Source organism: Colias philodice, chromosome 21 (genome assembly GCF_061535455.1).
Source record: "Colias philodice isolate Cphi_HAF_F1 chromosome 21, ilColPhil1 Martin Lab GWU primary, whole genome shotgun sequence".
Lineage (NCBI taxonomy): Eukaryota > Metazoa > Arthropoda > Insecta > Lepidoptera > Pieridae > Colias > Colias philodice.
In genome coordinates this window covers 9,908,927-9,931,135 of record NC_143106.1, presented here as the reverse complement: position 1 = coordinate 9,931,135, position 22,209 = coordinate 9,908,927, and the positions used below count along the sequence as shown (strand labels likewise).

General features: G+C 35.5%; 2 protein-coding genes across 6 annotated transcripts in view; one reads left to right on the top strand and one right to left on the bottom strand.

Moving 5' to 3' along the window:
• Positions 1-4,607, top strand: part of NTPase (ectonucleoside triphosphate diphosphohydrolase NTPase) — a 31,889-nt gene extending 27,282 nt beyond the window's left edge. For all 3 annotated transcript variants that reach the window (XM_089708853.1, XM_089708852.1, XM_089708854.1), the window contains 4 exons: positions 282-431; positions 1,370-1,539; positions 2,336-2,499; positions 3,252-4,607. In XM_089708853.1, coding sequence (XP_089564979.1) covers positions 282-431; positions 1,370-1,539; positions 2,336-2,499; positions 3,252-3,347 — 580 coding nt within the window. In that variant the 3' untranslated portion in view covers positions 3,348-4,607. The remainder of the gene's footprint in view (positions 1-281; positions 432-1,369; positions 1,540-2,335; positions 2,500-3,251) is intronic.
• Positions 4,608-5,858: 1,251 nt separating this feature from the next.
• Positions 5,859-22,209, bottom strand: part of LOC149479140 (uncharacterized protein CG3556) — a 78,655-nt gene continuing 62,304 nt past the window's right edge. For all 3 annotated transcript variants that reach the window (XM_089708849.1, XM_089708850.1, XM_089708851.1), the window contains 9 exons: positions 19,092-19,167; positions 18,267-18,445; positions 16,630-16,727; positions 13,143-13,390; positions 9,812-9,972; positions 9,256-9,472; positions 8,212-8,356; positions 7,583-7,794; positions 5,859-6,768 (listed from right to left, as the gene is read on the bottom strand). In XM_089708849.1, the coding sequence (XP_089564975.1) occupies positions 6,707-6,768; positions 7,583-7,794; positions 8,212-8,356; positions 9,256-9,472; positions 9,812-9,972; positions 13,143-13,390; positions 16,630-16,727; positions 18,267-18,445; positions 19,092-19,161 (1,392 nt within the window). In that variant the 5' untranslated portion in view covers positions 19,162-19,167 and the 3' untranslated portion in view covers positions 5,859-6,706. The remainder of the gene's footprint in view (positions 6,769-7,582; positions 7,795-8,211; positions 8,357-9,255; positions 9,473-9,811; positions 9,973-13,142; positions 13,391-16,629; positions 16,728-18,266; positions 18,446-19,091; positions 19,168-22,209) is intronic.

Below are 22,209 nucleotides of genomic sequence, written 5' to 3'. Positions count from 1 at the left end.
CTAATAAATTATATACTTAAACCTTCCTCTTAAAATCACTCTTATCTATTAAAAAAAACTGCATCAAAATCCGTTGCATAGTTTTAAAAATTTAAGCATACAAAGGGACATAGGGAAATAGGGACAGAGAAAGCGACTTTGTTTTATACTATGTAGTGATAGTGATATATACAGGTAGTTCACGAAAACATTTTTCTGTATTAAAGTACATAACTGACGTTTACTACAGCGTTATCGGTTATATACTATACAGTATGTTCACAAAAACATTTTTTTTTCAGTTTCCTCAAGCTCGGTCTTTTAGCAGCTAGACACGGTGTGTTTAAACTAGAAGCAGGTGACAATGATACCGACGAGTTTGTGTCAGTGTGCGTCGACCCTATCGTGCAGAAGGAGAAGTGGATATATGCCAACAGGCAGTATAGCATTAGGTATGGGGTTTTTTTGTTATTTTTTTTATGGTTAAAACGGTGTTTGTTAAGTAAAAATAGGTGATAATGGTATAGATGAGTTTGTGTCAGTGTGCGTCGATCCTATCGTGCAGAAGAAGTGGATATATGCCAACAGGCAGTATAGCATTAGGTATGGGTTTTTTGTTATTTTTTTTATAGTTAAAACGGTGTTTGTTAAGTAAAAATAGGTGATAATGGTATAGATGAGTTTGTGTCAGTGTGCGTCGATCCTATCGTGCAGAAGAAGTGGATATATGCCAACAGGCAGTATAGCATTAGGTATGGGTTTTTTGTTATTTTTTTTATAGTTAAAACGGTGTTTGTTAAGTAAAAATAGGTGATAATGGTATAGATGAGTTTGTGTCAGTGTGCGTCGATCCTATCGTGCAGAAGAAGTGGATATATGCCAACAGGCAGTATAGCATTAGGTATGGGTTTTTTGATATTTTTTTATAGTTAACACGGTGTTTGTTAATTAGAAATAGGTGATAATGGTATAGATGAGTTTGTGTCAGTAATCAGTATGCGTCGACCCTATCGTGCAAAAGGAGAAGTGGATATATTCCAACAGGCAGTATAGCATTAGGTATGGGTTATTTTTAGTAGATTAAATTTATGATTTGTGTTCGTTTGTTATTTCTACCTCATTGGATGGTTTTTTATTTTAACAATAATGTTCGAGTAAAAAATACATTGATTCTTAAATATACCTTAGTTTACATCGCTTTTTCCTTTTCTATATTGACGTTGAATTTTTTGTTATTTTTTTGCGTTAAACGTTATGGATCATGTTACAACGTTAAGTATCACACGATTTAATATCAATCAATATCGTAATGTGTACTTTTTTTATGTATTCTCAAGTTTTGTATTTTATGTTGAGTAACAATATTTTTAATTACTTTTGCGTATTTCAGCGGTGCCCCCCGTCCGGACGGCATGAAGCGTGAAGCAGTATACTCGCGCTGCGCGTCGCTCGTGTCGCGCTACATCGCGCGCACGCTGGACCGCGCGCCGCGTGCACCGCGCGGCAACGTCGCCGCTATGAGCTACTTCTACGACGTAGCGGCGGACGCGGGGCTAATCGGTGAGTGTAGCGCTGGGGAGGGTGCTACGGTGCGTGTGTAGCGCTGGGGAGGGTGCTACGGTGCGTGTGTAGCGCTGGGGAGGGTGCTACGGTGCGTGTGTAGCGCTGGGGAGGGTGCTACGGTGCGTGTGTAGCGCTGGGGCGGGTGCTACGGTGCGTGTGTAGCGCTGGGGAGGGTGCTACGGTGCGTGTGTAGCGCTGGGGAGGGTGCTACGGTGCGTGTGTAGCGCTGGGGCGGGTGCTACGGTGCGTGTGTAGCGCTGGGGAGGGTGCTACGGTGCGTGTGTAGCGCTGGGGCGGGTGCTACGGTGCGTGTGTAGCGCTGGGGAGGGTGCTACGGTGCGTGTGTAGCGCTGGGGAGGGTGCTACGGTGCGTGTGTAGCGCTGGGGCGGGTGCTACGGTTCAAAGGCAACGTCGCTGCTATGAGCTACGAATGTAGCGCTGTACTACGGTGTAGCGTGGAAAGAGAGCGGTTTTTTTATTATTTAGCAAGATAAGGATAGTTTTTTATGTAAGAGGAAGCAAAAGAGCAGACACGTTACCCGATGGTAAGTGTACAACGTCGCCCATACGTATCAACAATACCAGGGACATTGTCAGTGTGATGCCGGCCTTTAAGGCCTTTTATAATTTCCTCATTGAAATTAAAACTTTCATTTTTAATTTCAATTTATTCATCATCAATAAAGCTCGACTACCATTACATAACATAGTTTAACCGAGCATTTTCTATTATTCCAACCAATTTAGAAAAAGCCATAATTCATAATAATTGTAACTATACACAAATTGCAGACGTAATGACGGGCGGTCGTGTGTCCGTCGGTGCGTACCGCAGCGCTGCTCGGCGCGCCTGCTCCGCGTCCAACGTGGAGCAGCCCTGGGCCTGCGTCGACCTGACGTACATTGTGGCGCTGCTTCATGACGCGTATACCATGAAGGACGATGAGTCTGTGTCGGTGAGTGGGGGGAAATGGTAAATAAATGGGGAAAAAAGAGAAAAAGATAAAAAAAAGACGTGTGGCACTCGGGGACTGCCGCGGTAAAGCTATTGCATGCTATGCCTTCAAGCCACACCTCCGAGCCAGTCGGAGTGGGGAGCGTGAGGTTTTTTCGTTATGGAATTTCTCGATTCGGTCCACGCGCTCAAGGCCCGCGATAGAAGCTATACAATAGCTTAAAAATTGAAACAAAGAAAAATAGGGGGCCAATATTGGGAATTTAACACATAAACAGACACAACTAACACACACTCACATAATACACATTTCGTAAGAGCGGGCAAGCTAAAAGTAACGTGTAGCAGCCGTGGTCGACGCAGCATGATAGACGCAGCTATCATTCTGTTAGCAAATTCATCGCGCAGTTACTAGGAACAAAAGTATGGAGTTATGGACAGACCACCAAAAAAAACGCGCTCTATGTTAATGATGGTGTATATGTGAAAAAAAATGTTACTAGTGTACACACGTAAGAAGTGAAACTTCTTTATGACCTTATTTTTCAAAAAATAATTTACTATAATATGCAACTTTACAGAAATACGTCGAATCACGCGTGGTAGGGATAAGAAAAAGATGGCGTGTAACGGAAAAAAGTCACGCGTAACGAAAAAATGTTACACTAAATTTTTTTCCAACCCCGATAAAGAAGTTTCACTGCAAAAATGACAAAGGAATAAGCAATCTAATTCTTATTTTTTCTTTTCCAGCTGTTCAAAAAGGTGAACGGCCACGAGGTATCCTGGGCGTTAGGGCTCGCCTACACTACGGTGATGAACAAAATAACCGCCGCGCCTGCCGCCTAGTGTGCGCCGCGCCTTATGTCAACTGTGCACCAAGCTTTATGCATTTATACAATCTACATGAAGCGTTTTAATCATTGTTTAAAACCTTCAATTGAAGACTTGGTGCATCCAGTGATTTTGTATTCATAAGGCTATTCCACAGTTTTTGTAAATTTTTTGCACCCACTATAAAAAGTAAGATGTGCAAAACAGACGTCGTGTTTCGTTATAAACACGTTTTATATGCAATATACAAATTTTAATTTACTCGGTTGTGTGTGTTGGAATTTTTGACGATGTTTTTTATCTGTACCGACAGCAACGAAGGTTTGGTTCGTATTTTATATTTGCTGTCTGTACAATTCGTTAAAATACCTCTCGCTGTGAAACATTCATTTTGCCTAAATATTTTATATTAAGCAAATAAGTCTGAAAGACAATGCAGTTACATTTACAAGCCTTTAAAATTTGTGTTGTGATAAAATTTAGCTAATATTTCTAATTCATAAAATATAACATAATTTTATAAAAGCCAAATTTCCCTCATTTCGAATCGTCTTAGACTATATTCGTTTTTCTACCATAAATTAAAAACTATTCCATTTTTTACACATGGTATATCTTTAGATAGTTATAGATTGTAGATAAATTTCATAAACACCAGTATTTGTATAAATTCTTATTCACTATGTATTAGCTTCAATTGTATTATTATTATATTTAATCCATACCCACGTGAAATTATATACAAATTATGTATTATCATCATTTATATATTTTTTAGGAAATTATAATTCATTAATCGTCACAATTATTTCAATAAATTCATTAGACATTAAATAAAGACACAGTAAAGACTTATTTACTTTATTATTTTTGATTTGAAATGTCATAATGACATTTTGGCTGGTTTTTTAATCTGTATTATTTCCCGCCCCAAATGTTGACAGATTGCTGTTAAAATTGCGGGACTCTTAAAAAAGCAGTTGAATATATTTTGCAAAATATGTTTTTTAAATAAGTTCGCAATAATAAAAAGTAATAAAATTTATACTTTAACATAATTATTATTACACGAATCTTATGATGGGTGGTGTATGTGCGTTTGTATGAAATAAAGTGCTATTGAAAATATTTTTATGAGATGGTTAACTTTCGATTTTTGACACGATATATTTAATGTCTTTAAGTGAAGCTTAAGTGCACTGTTCGTGTATTTTGTAATGAATACCTGTGTTATGTGTAAATTGTACAAAAATTTAATAAATGTTGGATTTTAAACGTGTGTTCTTTTATTTCTTTTCTATATGTATCAACTTTTGAGTGGTTTGACTAGCCTTTGTTTTGGCTTAACCTGACGTAAAAAGTAGGTACATAGCTTAATATTATCCTCGATAAAGTTTCATATTTCTGATAGTGAAAATTTATCAGTCGAGTCGTATTTGAATTGGATGCAAACTAGCGGCCTTACTAATAAAAAGTTAAACAATGGATAAATTTATACCATTTTCTACCATAGCTGTGTCCTGCTCTTGCTCACATGAAACGTCAATCATAAAAACGAGATAGGTTATTGCAATAACTAATCCATTGCAAAGCGAATGGGTAACATTTTATTAGTAAGACCGTAGGTAATTAAATAAGATGTTGTTATAAATCTTACAATTAATACACACGACAAGTAAATAGTAGACAGGTGTTGGATAAGTAAATAAAACACAATTAAATTTAATAATTTATTAAGAACCATTTAAAAGTTACAATAAAAATGTAAATCTAATGTTAACTTGAATGGATTCAGTCTCCTAATGATTACGTTTTAAAAACTTAAAATAATGAGTGATTTTTACAATGGTTACTCTAAAATATGAACAAAAGAAGATTACGTATTGGGTTTTCTTATTTTGAAGAATATAGTAAACATGGATATTAAAAACTAATAGGTTATCAAATTGTCTACAATATTATTTTTGAAGATGCGAATTTTAAGTTATCTGTGAAGATAAAAGACGCAAATTCTACATTTTTTTAACTTTACTATTGAACTAATTATTTAAATTGTGCGTCTTAAGAATCTTTCCGAAATCTAGTAACTGCTATGTTTTAACAACGACTATTGAACTATAGATTTGATATGAAAAATTTAATTTTTAAGACAACCTGTACTTATGATATCTTAATTCTTAAGCGCGTCACACACGGTGAAGATTTATCTTAAGATACTGTTATATTTTATATTACAGTATCTTAACGCATCCGGTATCAGCGTTCGGACCATCATTTTTCTTTTTGTCATTGCGTACTAAGACTCCTGTAGAACCGCCATCCTGTTACAAATGACCCACAAAATTTCGCGTCATTTGTAACAGGATGGCGGTTCTACAGGGGTCTTAGTACGCAATGACAAAGAGAAAAATGATGGTCCGAACGCTGATACCGGATGCGTTAAGATACTGTAATATAAAATATAACAGTATCTTAAGATAAAATATTATAGTATCTTCACCGTGTGTGACGCGCTTAAGACATTACTTATCTTGAAAAACTTTATGGTAAAGTTTGATGAGAAATATAAAAAATAATTGAATAGGCGACAATAATATTGATTGTGCGATTGGCGAAACAAGCACAACGTGGATTCATAATTATGCGCATATTTAGGCGGTAAAAATTGAAATTAATTTATGACTCAGAATATTTTTTTTACGTTTGTCCTTTCTATTATCTATAGACTAAAACTAGGGCTGAGTTCACAATGTTAAATTATTTATGGAATGAATATGAAAGCCAATAACCTTTTAAACACAGGAATTGAAGAAGGTTACCTAGATACTACCTATTTCAATTTTTAGTAAGAGATACTATAAATCTTAACTACATTAAAATGAGTTGAAATTTTTAAGTAAATATTATCTTAAACTATTACTACAGTAAAATCGATTATAATTAACATTCTTTGGTTTCTATTCTATATATTGGAGAATGTAGTAGGTACATAAAATATATTTGTAAGGTAAGAACTAAGAAGTACTAATTAGATTATTTAACAAGGCTATTTGACTGTGAATAAAGTAAATAAATATGTATTCGTTCAACTAGATACCACAGTTGTAGATACTTTCAAAGGCGTTTTTAAAAAAAGGCGGATAAATAGAATCTTTAAAAAAGTGAAACATTTGAAAATCTAATAAATGCCTCATTGCCACTTTGTTATAAGAGATCACGTCATAGAATACGTTTAGTGATAAGAAGAACATTTTTAATCAGTCAAATAGCCTTATTGGTTACTATTATCCTATTTCTCTACAGGTCTCACTTGAATTTTGGAGAAGTATTCAGAAAGGTCGGAAATAAATATGTGTAAGAAAATCGTAATAAATTTACAGCTTCTTGTACCAGAACAGGTAGTGCTCTCCATCTTCAACTAGCAAGTCGTCGACTCCTGAAATTATTAAAATATCATTTTATTAACAAATTAATAATAATTTTGTTAAGGAGAAATTAATAGAATTCTACAAGAAATAGAAATAAATGCTCGACTTGTTTCACTGGTCAATTTATTTACGAAAACTTGTGAAGAAGACACGAATTATTATTGTCGTTTCACTGATGTGAAGAGTGTAAGTATTCGGCATTTTCTTGTGTTTGGTTTCACTTTGATTTTACGCGACTATTATATGTTTAGAAAATAAATATTTTAATGGATTTTAAACGCGATTTATCCATGATATCCCGACCTGAAGTTTCGCAGCGAGTCACGAGTGCATAATATCTATACTAATAATATTATAAAGTTGAAGAGTTTGTTTGTTTGTTTGAACGCGCTAATCTCGGGAACTACTGGTCTGATTTGAAAAATTATTTCGGTGTTAGATAGTTCATTTATCGAGGAAGGCTATAGAGTACCTATATAATATCATCACGTTACGACCAACAGGAGGTCACGGGGGTGAAACCGCGCGGAGTAGCTAGTAATGAATAAATCGCGTTTAATTTGTATAAGTAGTTGGCAGGTTGGCCGTTGGGGCAGAAAGGTTCTCGAACGGAGACCACGTACTGGGCGACGAAGCGTGGGACGACCACCCACAAGATGGACAGACGACTTGGTCCGAGTGGCAGGGAGCCGCTGGATGCAGGCCGCCGGTGACCGGTCGTGGTGGAAAACTCTGAGGGAGGCCTTTGTCCAGCAGTGGACGTCCCACGGCTGAAACGACGAGTTGGCAGGTAGGAGCTAAAATGAAACAAGTGTAACTAACCGACAGGCGCGACGAGCTGGTTGCCGGGCGGGCTGGCGGGGTCGGGCACCTCGGGCAGGCGGTACAGCAGCCAGTAGTGGTAGCCGAGCGGCTCCTCCGCGTGCCCCGCCAGCGTGTGCACGTAGTGCCCGTTCGGCCACGAGCTCGCTGAGAACTGGAACTTGGGCTCTTGTTCCGCCGCCTGCTGCATCACGTGGTAGAACGAGACGTTCCTGGAATTTATATGATGATACATGGATAAACAAATTTATTAATAATGAAAAATAAATCTTTTATTCGCCTTCGACACCACAATTTAATACTATTAGAAACTTAGATTACGAATGTACCTTTAATGATTTTTTTCTGGAAAAGCAATCGCATGATTGATTCAAAAATATTGCAAGTTACGTTTTAAAAGTTTGTAAGGTACTTATGTATTTAAAAAAGAGAATAAAAAGGATGTAAGTAATGTGTAACGTAAAATAAGCACGTATGTGTCGCTGCGTAAAAGAGCAAAACATCATTTCATAAAAATAATTTATCAAAACGTTCTGTAATTAATATTCAATTTAAATAACAAACAAAATATAAACAAGTATACGTTCTTTAACACAAAAATCTTCTTTTGAGTGAGTTAGATTAAATACCTAGGCGTAACCATATACAGGGTGTAGTTTTCAGTAACATTGGTGCCGAGCCAGAGCGTGTAAGTGAAGGACACGTTCCGAGCGTCCGAGTCGTTGCCGGTGTGCGTCTGGTACGCTACCTTCAGGTTACCGTCACCACCGTTCTCTGAAAATATGTTTTTTTTTTTAATATAATAATTATCATCTGCGATCTGTCAATGACTATGAGCAGATATGAAAAATAGGATATGGAATCCATACTAATATTATAAATGCGAATGTAACTCTGTCTATCTGTCTGTTACTCAATCACGCCTTAACTACTGAACCAATTTGCATGAAATTTGGTATAGAGATATTTTGATACCCTAGAAAGGACATAGGCTACTTTTTACCCCGGGAAATAGGATAGGTTTTATCCCGAAAATCCCACGGGAACGGGAACTATGCGGGTACAAAGCTGCGGGTGGAAAGCTAGTACATATATTATAAAAGGATTTAAATATTTCGATACTTTTTTAGTCTTACGGGATTCAAACTTCATTTCTAGATTTAATTTTTAATGTCGTCATTATAAACGAGCGTTGCAGAAATTTTCTCTGCTACGATTTTTGATATCGTTATATTCATTGTCATATATAGTTTGTGCGAATTATTTTCGTAAATTTACACAGAAAAGATGGAATGTCGAACACGATTATAGGATTTGAAGTTGACCTTTCCGTAAGAACCATTTCAGATTAGCGTATGTTTCTGCGTATATATACGGTCGTTTCAGAATACGCACAATTACACGCGCTCTACATTACGCGCTTCAAGAACCGGGCATAATATTTCAACGTGTTCGCTCGAACTGATAGAGTCGTGTCAGTATCAATATGTATTATACGATTTTAAAAGCGCGTCAACTTAACGAGTTCACCGTATGATAAAGCGCGCCTTCATGCGCGAAAATATACGCGCCTTCATGCGCTTCTGGAAACGAGCGCATACGCTCGTAAGAAATGCTAGTCTGAAACCTATAAACGCTTGTCTAAAACTTCTTTATTGAAAAGCCTTCGTTACCAAATGGCTCGTGGCGACTGTCCAGCAGCTTGTCGCTGCAGTGCGGCGGGCGCACGGCCGCCAGCGACGCGGGGGTGAGCGCCGCGACCGCCGCCGCGGTGTTCTCCACCCCCCCCCACCCGCCGTCTGTGTCTTGACACTCGAGCAGCCACTTGCGGGCCGCGGGGAGACTCCAGTGCTGGTGCGCGCCCGGACCGCTGTCCGAGTCTTCGAGGGCCTAGATTAAAGATTATAACATTCATTTTAAATTTTTCTGCATATTTGAGGTTAGGTTAGTAAAATGAGTTTGAAATAAAGCATTTTTTTATGTGAATACTGAAATAGATAACTGTATGTAAGGCACTAAGTATGTTGTTTTGTATGGAAGTTAGGTAGTAAATTATTATCATTAGGACAAAATATACTTTTAAATATAAAGGTTACAATTTAATTAACGAAATGTCTATTTTTTTTAAAACACGTCATTTTTAAAAATTTGTCTCTAATCTGACAATTATTTAATTATAGAAAAGACAATTAAAATAAAAAATATCCTGTCCCCAAACAATTAACCAACCTGTATAGCCAACGCAGTAGTAGTAAGCGAGCCGAAGCTCCCATCGGGGTGCTGCTGTCTCGCGAGCCCCGCCATGGGGCGCCGCACGAAGTGCAGCAGACTGCGGTGCCGGTGGTCCTGCACCACGCAGCGGAGCGCCAGGATCACCATCGATATGGTGTCTGCGAATATGATTGTACTGTCTAGTACTTATCTTTTGAAATTAAAATGTAACTGTATAATATTATAACTAGCCGTGCCCCACGGTTTCACCCGTATTGCTACACTCTTGTTGGTCCTAACGTGATATATAGCATTAAAACCTTCCTCGATAAATGGGCTATCTAACTTCGAAAAAAATTTTCAAATCGGACCAGTTGTTCCTGAGATTAGCGCGTTCAAACAAACATACTCTTCAGTTTTATTATATTTGTATAGATATGTATAATAGGGTGGAGTGATAATGTATAGAAGAAATTTTTTTTTGTTTTTTTCAAACGGCATAGCGACAGAAAGGTGCCTTTTAATGAGTGAATTCAGCATACAAAATATTGTTTACCTGTCTTGATGTTTTGAGGTGCCCCAACCCAATGGAAAATTAGAAAAATATGATTTTTTCGCAAACTTTGATTTCTTTTTTAATCACAGTATTTTTATGGCCGTCAAGTCTATTATTTAACAAACTTCTTTGTGATACACTAAATAATAGTCTGATTAGTTGTTTTAACGTATTTCATTAATGAAAATGATATTATAGAGGAATGAAAATATCAGAAATAAGTAATTATTTAGTACTAGCTGCGCTCGCGGTTGCCTCGCGGTTTCACCCGCGTGGCTCCGCTCCTGTTAATCTAAGCGTAATGAAATATAACCTATAGCCTTCCTCGATAAATGGGCTATCTAACACCGAAAGAACTTTTCAAATCGGACCAGTAGTTCTGGAGATTAACGCGTTCAAACAAACAATATCTTCAGCTTTATAATATTAGTATAGATTATAATATTAGTATAGATAATGCTGTTTTTTTTTCAAAATTAGGCATTAGCAGTCGTGATACTGATGCTCTTGCCATTATAAAATCATTTTGTTTACTTTTTCAGCAAACTGCACTTGAAGCTTATGTCACCAATTTGATAATATGCTTTACGGCCTGGGCAAGGCATAGAAAATCTTTGATATTCTGAAACTTAGTCAAACCGCTTTTCACGATGTCTTTTAAGGTTTCTTCAGATAAATTAGAAGTCAGAGGCTCAGTTTTATTACATTCTTGCCACATAGTTAAGTCGGTATAATCTTTTGAGCAAGTACAAGAGAGTTATAAAAAAATGCATTTGCAACTTCAAATATCAAATAACCTTTGGTACTGAGTGACAAAATACTTCAGTTATCTTTTCTTGTTCTTTTTTGTTAGTTTGTCGGTCTTGATAAGGTTTTAATAAGCGTCTATATTCATCGAATATGGTGTGTCGAATAAGTTGTAGTACTCTATTCAAGCTAATAGTGGGAAGCGATGCTTTTCGCCACACATCAAACATTTCCGTAGCTAATCTTTCGGATAAATCATGAATTTTGTTATTTTATCAGGTTTAAATTCATATCTAATAAATAAGTAATAGTTTCTTAGCATCCGTACAAGTTGGTAATTGAGACACTGGGTACTTCTCTGGCAAACAAAATACAGGACAACATGTCGTTTGTCGTATTTTGACTTGCAACACTTTACTGTAACAAAGCGAAATTATAGATAGAACTCACATCAAAAATATTAAATTATGATCTTAATTGTATTTACGTGTAAAATGTAATTAAGAAATATTACGAACATTAGTGTTATTTCCTTAACGGCACTGTTTAAAATCAACGTTTCCTACAATAAAGGTCGGCGCAAACGGGCCACCGACCAGAGCCACTGGTAGCCAGCGATAGCTACTTTTTTATATATTGAAATATTATGTATTCTGTGTCTTCCTGTTGGCAACCAACGAGATAACACAGAATCTGATTTAGCGTTAATTTGTCAAAATTAAACTTTAATGATTTTCGACTAAATTTTTTGAATTTCTGAAAGTTCATGATGTTGGGGGCACCTCTAAATGTATCATCTGCAAAGTATAATTTTGCATGTGTATTTATGAGCAATAATGACATCTTTTTACAGGTATGCCGAAACGAAAATGAAAAAAAATATTTTTCACTCCACCCTAATGTATAATCTACCAGATTAAATGCTAATGGTATTAAGCTGAAAAGTTGTTTTTTTTTTGTTAGATAACCGGGCGATATCAGGGCGAATCGCTATTATATTTTAAAGTTGTAGAGTTTGTGAACAGGCCAATATTTTTTTTTTTAATTTATTTAATGAAAACTATTATAAAAATTAGGTTCGGTGTTCGGTGTTCCGACATGGTATATGTACCACCCTGTGTATAGAATTTACAGTAACAATGTGTCACGTTAAAAATATTAGGATTATACATTATCGAGAAAGTAAGGCCAAGCGCGCACCACGTATTGTAAGCTTTATGTATATAGCTTTCAACAACAATGTAGGTATGTTTTCGTGACTAATGGTATAAGCATATCTATAAGCTTTTGGTATGTTAATGGTTAATTTGTGTCGTGTTTTCAAAGTTATATGTTTTTATTGCACGTAACATGAAATTTCATTTGCGTAAATTGTTTATTTATTCATACAATTGATGACATAGTTGTCTAGACAGGCCTAAACGCGTCTGGTTGCTAATTGTTATGAATCATTTTCACTGGTGAGTGAAGTCATAAAAACAAAATATCACGAAATGATTCCCCATCCCGTGAGTAGATATTATGATCATTTTTTCATGTGTATGGTTTGTACCATCCGCTGATGAAACTTTTTTTTTTATCGCTTAAGCAGGCACACGAGCTGGCGGGTCACCTGATGGAAAGTGATGCCCGCCGCCCATAAGCATTCGCGATGTTAGGGCCACCGCGAATGTGATGCCGGCCTTTGAGGTGTAAATATGCCCTTTTTTTGAAGGTCTCCGTGTCGAATCCGTTTGGGAACACTGAGGATGGTAAGTCGTTCCACAAGGTTGTCGTTCTTGGTAGAAAGTGTCGAGAAAAGCGCACTGTGGTAGACCGCCATGCATCCAGATGGTGGAGGTGGAACTTTAATTTGTGGCGAGAAGTGCGAAACTACGAGAAAAAGCTTGTATTTGTATAGCTTATACTCAATTTTGTTACGTAAGCTTCATAAAAACTAAGTAACAACAAAAAACATACAGTTTCATTTGCGTGAAAGACTAACACACATCCATCCTCACAATTTTTTACATATTTTATAATATTAGTAGCAAATTAATACATTACCTAGGCTATGATCAGCTGCCGCGTTCGCGATATCCAACAACCGTCTAATATGACGGCGTCTGACATGTGCTGCAGAGGAACAAGCAGCCAGGGTTGCATATGCGAACTCCAGGTCATGAGGTGGTTCTCTATGGAGTAGCGCGGAGACCAGGTCTCTGCCGTGGAAGGAGCGAGGGTCCTTGCAGAGCGCGCCCAGGGCTAGTGTGTAGGCTGCGAGGCGCCCGAGCGGTGGGGGGGACTCGTGGTGCCTGGGGAAGTTAAAGTTAAGGACAAAGTTAATGTCAATGTTAAAGTTAATGTTAATATAAATGTTAACGTTAACGTTAAAGTTAATGTTAATATAAATGTTAGCGTTAACGTTAATGTTAATATAAATGTTAACGTTAATGTTAAAGTTAATGTTAATATAAATTTTAACGTTAATGTTAACGTTAATGTTAAAGTTAATGTTAATATAAATGTTAACGTTAACGTTAATGTTAAAGTAAAAAGTGAAGTCCCGTGTCCCAAGTGGGGTAAGGGGCAGATGCATTGTGCATACATCTGTTTCACTAAACAATTTTCTTTAGGGACAAGTAGGTGATCAGCCTTCTGTGTCTTGTCAGATCGAGATATTTTTTTTCCTTCGTCTCCGCCGCGAATCGAACCCAGGACCCCTTGGTTCGCTCACGTTCGTCAACCACTGTACCAAGGAATCGGACGGTTTTCAATTGAATATAAGATATGTTGTTATATCAAATTGCTAGTATAATTTCTTTACTCTAGATTGTCGCCCGAAAGCTAATTAAACTTTCATAATTAACAAGAAAAATGCAGGTCATTATTCGCATAAATGCATACAAAATTGAACAATGCAATTCCCTTGATCACGTCTCATTTGAAATGCGTTGAACACGCACTCTAGCAATATTGTACAATGGAAACGGCAATCCAACCTGACCTATATAAGTATTTTTAATTTGCAACCCCCGGCGGTTTTAATCAACGTTATCATTGCTACGTTTAACTTCTGTATTGTTTGGTTGTGTTAATTTTTTGCTGGTTTTTATTTTTCCAGAAATGGTCATTTCGTGGTGTTTAGGTTAGTGACAAAAGAACGTCCGTATTTGCATTAGATATATTAGATAGCTAATAGATGTATTAGAATTATATGCTATGTTATTTATTAATTAACTTGTGTAGGTAACATCCAGAATTCCTATTGTTATTTTTTAACATCAGTTAAGTATGTATTTAATATCTAATAGATTTCATTATTGATAACATGAATGTATTTTAAAAAGTATTAATTGCTTCACCATTCTATAATTCTGTTGTCATCACTTTCGATTATGTTTCTATCAAAGATCGAACTCAAAACTACTCAGTCTTACGCTTACCACTGTACCAAAGAGGCGCTCTGATGAGATCCGCCTAGATTAAACAAATTTAAAAAAGCCTCGGAGCATTTTCATAATCTTTCATTAGTAACGGTACATTAATTTTGCCTGAAATAAGATTATTGCATGACTACGTAAATTGGAATATTATTTAATTTGGGAAGATTATTTTAATATTCAACAGTATTTTTTACATACTAGCTTATCACATGCGTCTTTACTCGCTTGATTACCAATTTCCAACCCCTATAAGCTTTGTTCCGAAACAAAAGAAAGCCATTTTGTTTTAAGTTTTTTTTTAATTCCAAAATGGTTAGGGAGCCAGGTGCAAATTTGGTTAATTATTTCCTCTCAAGAGATAATTCGTCAGACGCATGAGAGTATAGTATTATAAAGCCTCGTGAACGTCAGCTGGCACTCGGTTGGGGGGGTGAGCGGTTGTAGCCTCCCACGCACATAGGAAAAAAAATACATTCATTGATTCATTTCCCCTCAGCTAAAAATTTGTCAAATTGTAGCTAACCCAATATCTCAACGAAAAAAAATAGTCAGCTGGTTACAACATGGTGTATTATACGTCACCTGGTGTCTCGAACATGAAAGTTAAATTTAAAGAAAAATTTATTTTCCGTTATTTCCTCTCAAACAAAAATTTACCTGATGATAGCTTATATGTAACTGTGGATAAATATATATGTCAGCTGGCTGTATCTTGGTGGAAAAACCGTCAGCTGATACGGGAGGCTACAACCGCTCTTCCCCCCAACCGAGCTCCAGCTGACGTTCACGAGGCTTCATAATACTATACTTTGATGCATTTTACTAATTACCGCTTGAGAGGAACTTGGTCATAAAATCTGCTGCTGGCTCCCGGACCAAAATGATTAAATGAATATTATATTAATATGCCGTAGGCCGTCATTTTATAGATATTTTAAAGCTACAACTTATCGCCTTAATTTCAAATATCTGTTATTCTGTATGTATAACAATGTATTATTTAACACTTTATCGTGCAATAAACCAAGTAAGTATATAAATTAATAACAATTTTACAATAAACAAAAGCACAAAGGGCGGCCTTATGCCCTTATCACTATGCAGATGCAATGTACGATGCTATTGAATGTATATGTTTCATCACGATAAGTACAGTAGAACTTAACACACTTAAAAGTCGTCCTAAAATGAGAAAGTAGAATTTCGTACAACGTCCAATTTTAAGTCATCTAAAAAACCAGTCAATTGTTTTGTGGAAAAAAATTAAGAAAGATACAGCAACAATTGCAATAGTAAAACAAAGGCTCCTGAAAATACAGTTTTTACCATCTTAGGAGCCTGGGGTCACTTTCATTTGTTAAATTATTGTGTAAAAATAAATGATTTTTTTTAATTTATTAACCGACATAATTATTATTAGGTACGTTTTCATCGCAATAATTAACTAAAAATAGTAAGTTCTAGATTTATTATGTTTATGCCAAATTTTCATTACAATCCATTCACTATTTAGTAGATATTTAATGCATAACATAACAACGAACAAACGTACAAACTAAAGCTTAATTCACGTAAATGACATTGTTTATTCAAACGAAGCCAGGGCGTGTAGTTAGTGGAATATAATTTGAGCAGTAATGTAGTTAACGGCTTGGAACAGCTATTTGCCGCGGTTTTGGTTAAATTCCATCTCAGCGCTGATGTTGTGTTGCGAAGTTGTTTATTGATGTTGACATGTTAATCGTAGTTTAATATTATTATGTATTCGTTAGAATTTTCAATATTAAAACGCTTAAGTAGATGGTTTTTTACCCATTTACAAGATGGCATAAATCATAATGCATTTATATCTGCAATAAAAACTACAAGAAAAAAAACTTTAATCCTATTTGTAAAATCATTTGTCTAATTATAAATTGAATTTGAAATCTAAAATTTCATATTTATTATAGTGAGATGGAATTCTATAATTCCTTTTCAATCAAAGAATTCTTTATGAATGCATAATAGAACCTTAGAATAAATATATTATTCACTGAATCTTTGGTATAAATCCAAGATCTTAGCAGCATTATTATTTGTTCTCTTTATTATGGTATTGTACTTACTTGGACATCATGAGCAGTATTTCTATCTCCATCTGTTTAGCAGATAGCTGCATTTCTAGGCTTTGCTGCTCGATTTCTTTGCCAGTGTTGTTTGCCAACTGAAAGGGAAATCATATTATATTTTACTAGCTTAGTCAAGGGAAAACCCGCACATTTCTCGTTCCCGTGGTATTATCGGGATATAAAACTGTCCTATGTTAATTCAAGTTACCCTCTATGTGTGCGCCAAAATTCATGAAAATCGGTTCTGCAGTTTTTGCGTGCAGGAGCAAACATACAAACTTTCGCTTTTATAATATTACTAGCGGTCCGCCCCGGCTTCGCCCGTGGTAAATATTTCGCAATAAAAGATAGCCTATGTTCTTTCTCAGGGTCTAAAGATTATCTGTGCCAAATTTCATCAAAATCGGTCCAGTAGTTTATGCGTGAAAACCATACATACATACAAACCTTTCCTCTTTAAAATATTAGTATAGATTAGTAAGATTAACATTTTTTCGCGACGCAATTTGCTTACCACTAGGCAAGGCTTATATGTCTCCCTCTATCGTAAAAAAACACAGTTTATCTCGTAATCATCGTAATTATTGAAGGTATTAATTTATAGCAGATAATTAATTTTTTACATTAAACTGCGAGTAAACAAGCTTCATTTGCTATCATTCCCCTGGCTAATTATTGGTTTTTCGATCATGCCCATTTTATGACAACTTCAGTAATTAAATTAATTCAAAACGTCTGTTACTAAACACGTAGTTAATTAAAATACAGACACAATATTTACATAATGGCCAAGCATGAGAACGCAAAAAATATTTACTATTTTAATAAAAGTTTCGTTTAATATTTGCAATACTGAAAGGTCGACCTTTCTCAAATATGAAATCGGGCGGGTCCTAAAAAAATAAGCTTTGTGTATTTTATTGTTTGTTAAAAAAAGTCACAGCAATTTCAAGCAAACTTTTATTCACTATGGTATGTATTTTTGTTTATAAAATAACAAAAGTTATTGTATGATATACTTTTAATTTAAATCTGCAATATGTAAAGAAAAATATTTCAGCAAATAATACACAGATTTATCACATACTAGCTTACCGCCCGCTTTGTCCAAAACTTAATAAATTACATACTAAAACCATCCTCTTGAATCACTCTATCTATTAAAAAAACAGCATTAAAATCCGTTGCGTAGTTTAAAAGATTTAAGCATACAAGGGGACATAGGGACAGAGAAAGCGACTTTGTTTTATACTATGTTGTAGTGATGATAATATAACCTATGCATGAAAAAGCATCTTTGCAATATGAAGTACTTATCACAAAATTATAATTATGTGGTTATTGCCTGTCCCTACGGATATCTATGGAATTTCGAATTTATCGTAAAATTTTATACCTAATTAATTTACCTGCAAAAAAATCTGCCAAAATTACGTAATATCTTACTTATGCAAACGTTCATGGGTGGCGGTAATCGTTTATCAAATACCATCAGGCACACCCCCTGCTCAGTTGCTGCTCTAACATAAAACGGAACTACACCTCACCTGCAAAGCAACTCTGGCAACACCTGGTTGGTTTAATGCTCTAAGCCTGTTTCAGGTAACATAAACATCATTATTATCGTAACCTACCTGCAACGTCAACATAACATGATGAGTATCGTTCCCCCAGCCCCAATCCAACTGGCGATGATTCAGCAGATACTGCAGCGCTTTCTGGATCGCCTGGCCCTCGTTCAGAGGTTCTGTCTCCCAGAGGACCGTGCTGGCTGGCGTGCTGCTCGCTGCTCTTGTGGTCGGCGCTTCGGTTTCTGTTAAGAGAACATAAATGTACTTATTATGTTATTTGTGTTAGATTTAAGCGAAGAAATATGTAGAAATTAAAGACGGATTTTAAACGCGATTTATTAATTGTTTTATTTATCCCAATGATAGTATAATAAAAAAGGTGTATTTGTATACTGTATAGGTTATGAGCGCTCCGGGAATGTTGGACGTTGGAATGTAGCGATTTAGCCAAATTTTACTTCAGTTAAATCATGTGTGAGTTTTTGAAGATCGAATGTTGTGTTGCTAACTTATCTGCAGCTTTTAACTTAATAAGCATTGATTTATCCCAAGTCTTTCACAAACACGGCACAAAAATTATTAGTAAATCGCTCCAGCAGTTCAGGTGTGATGCCGTGACTAAGGGACAGCGATTCTTTTTTATGTGAAGAAATACATATAGATAATATAACTGGTCATTTACAGATAATTTATTTATAGTAATCTAAGAAATAAAAATGACCAGCAAATGTGAGGCTAATCGTAAAACTCGAATTACTCTCTACCAATTCGGCTAATTTTTTTATCGTTTTTCTTTAAGTTAAGGCACAAGGCAGATTCTTATAGAGAGAAAGCACGAAAAAGGGGTAGCTAGTGTTATTAAAAAATAATGTTATACAGTCAACATACCAGTCTGCGCGATGGCTGTGGAAGCTACCACCAAGAGCGCGCATAGCGGTGGTAGTGTGTGCGACAGCATAGTTACCTTCAAGGAACAAAATGGGTTACCATATTATTATAGGAATATAATAAAGTTCGTAAATGTTTGTTACTGTTTCTCGTATTAGTTAAAAGTATAACCATTTTTTAAATAATATGAGGAGAGATTAAATTTATCGTTTGTAAGTTAAAAAAAACTACGACTTAAAAGAAATATTTTCTACTAGGATTCCGCCCGCGGCTTCGCCCGCGCAGTCAAATAAATCCCGCATAGTTCCTGTTCCCGTGAGATTTCCGGGATTGCGTCATTTTCCCGGGATAAAAAGTAGCCTATGTCCTTTCTCGGGTATCAAAATATCTCCATACCAAATTTCATGAAAATTGGTTCAGTAGTTTAGGCGTGATTGAGTAACAGACAGACAGACAGAGTTACTTTCGCATTTATAATATTAGTATGGATTAAATAAAAGCTTCTAAATTATACAGAGTCAAACAAAGCGCAATTTAATCGAGCAAAACCAGGAAAAACAGCTGTATACGAAAACAAACATTACTTAAAGCACACCTGCAAGAAAGTAACTCGATTTTTCGCGAGAAAAAGCTAAAAACGTCAGAAATTTCCAGAAATATCTCCCGATATCAGATTGAAGGTGTCGTTTGTATGATATGTGACGTTGGAGACGTTTGCTGTTCACTTCCAGTGTAGGTGAATATCTTTGAATGAGTGTCTTTTGTCTTAAGTGACGCTATGAAGCGGGCGTTTTGAATTTTTATTTTATTTTCTTTATTTTGTATGTTATCGCAAGTATGAAAAGGTAGATTGCTTTTGCGTGTGGTACTGTTAAGAGCTTTATAATTAAAACTAGCTTTCCGCCCGCGGTTTCGCCCGCTTTGTCTAATACATAATAAACAATATACTAAACCCCTCCCTCTTGAATCACTCTATCTATTAAAAAAACCGCATCAAAATCCGTTGCGTAGTTTTAAAGATTTAAGCATACATAGGGACATAGGGACAGAGAAAGCGACTTTGTTTTATACTATATAGTGATGATGTTAGCGATGTAACTACATTTTTATTCTATAAGGTTTTGCAAAACAGGGCCATTGAATCGTATTAGGTTTCAATTTAACAGAGGCTAGAGTTTTTCGAGATTAATTTAATTTACATTTAGGTGTAGGTGTCATGGTTAGGAGTCCATTGAGGACAAACATTGTGACACGAGATTTATATAATTATATTAGATTATAAGATAATATTTTAATATTTTGATACGTTAGTGATAATATTCTAACTATGATGATATTAAAATAACTCATATGCAAGTATATTTCAAGTTAAATCCTTTTTTTAACATTATATTGCACACACATAAGAAATAGAAATATGTACAGAACTTTACCAAAGTACTAACAGAGCATAAACATGAAGATATCAAAACCGCTCATATCATAGCCACAAGCGCGACACGAGAACAAGACAATTTATATGTTACAAAGATCCCGCTTCATGTGGTGCGAGATGAATGAACTTCCATCTCGCGCTGTCATCTACTTACGATTGTCAAAAGTATATTTAATCGTGGATGAAACATTTGTGTGTAAAATATGTGTCATACGAATTTGAGGTATTTTGTTTATTTAATAAAAAAAAGCGTGTGTGCCGAGCACACGTGACAGAAGTGAAACTTCTTTGGCAAGATTCAAAGATACTATACAGGGTGTCCCACTGTTTGTATACTAAGCTCAATGGAGGTTATAGTTTTGCATACGCTGAGTACGTAAAAAATACTTATAAAATTCCAGACGCATTTTTTTTCAAATGATAAATTCTTAAAACTCTATGTTGTAAACCCATAACAAGCAACTGAATTTGGGGATAATAATGCGTACAAATAGATTTAGGTATCACAACCACACACAACAGATTCAACCAGATTCTTTTTTAATTAGAAAATTCTAGAGTATTACAGATTTACAGCGTATTCTCTTTTATAATGTTTACGAAAGGAAAAAAATAATAATTCGCTTCAAACTTTCGTATAATAAATTAATAATTTATTATCATATAATAATCTGTTATTAGTACCTAACGAATTACGAATTCTAATTCATTTTCCAAATCACCCACGAATATTGAACAATTAGGTACCAAATGTTTAGTCCCTCATTATATTGATAAGCGATAATATTTTCCTGGTTATTAAGGAGATAGATTAAAAATAATTAATATAAAACCATCGAGGCGCGATAGCGCCTAGAGCGGTTCACGGGCGAGCGCTGCCACGCTCTTCAATTAGTGCACCAGACGGAAAATTAGCAACGCCCTGTTAGACACCGGCCTTAGTGCACGGGCGGGTGGAACGCGGCGTTTTTTTTCATTTATTTGTACATTATTGGACTTTTCAGAATTAAGAAATACGAGATTTTCTGTTGCACAATTAACTACATCGCATTTATTAGAAGAAGAAGACCACAGATAATTAAATGTTTTAGTTATTATACACACAGCAAAATTGTGAACACAGATTATAAAAAAATATAGTAAAGGAAGCTAAGCAATAAAAACTATAAACTTATCTGCAAATACAAGTCATCTGACATCTCTTTTTATGTACATGTCTTAAAAAGAGACAGAGTGATCGAATTTATTCTATTCTTTCAGTTTTTATGTGTCTAATACTGGGATGGGATACACCGCGCTTTATAAATTATTTATAAAGCATTTGAATGCCATAAAACCAAAAATATCAAATTTAACTTATAGCTGTTAACAACCGTTCGGTTACAGGCGCCCTATTACCTATGTCGTTTATTCAATTATAATTTACAATATGTATTGCTTCAAAACATTTAATTAAAAATAAATTTATATAAGAGATAATAAAATAAAAATAAATATTTAACTTGAAGGTATGCTAAATGGTTACAAAGCTAAAGTAGAAATATTCGCCATATTTTTCATACGTATTTCTTTAGTGTTGCAGTCAGGGACGCGCTTACGTTTATATTTTAAATGAAAAATGTATATTCGAAACGTTTTACAATTTTAATATATACTTTTCATTTTGTTAATACATATAAAGGT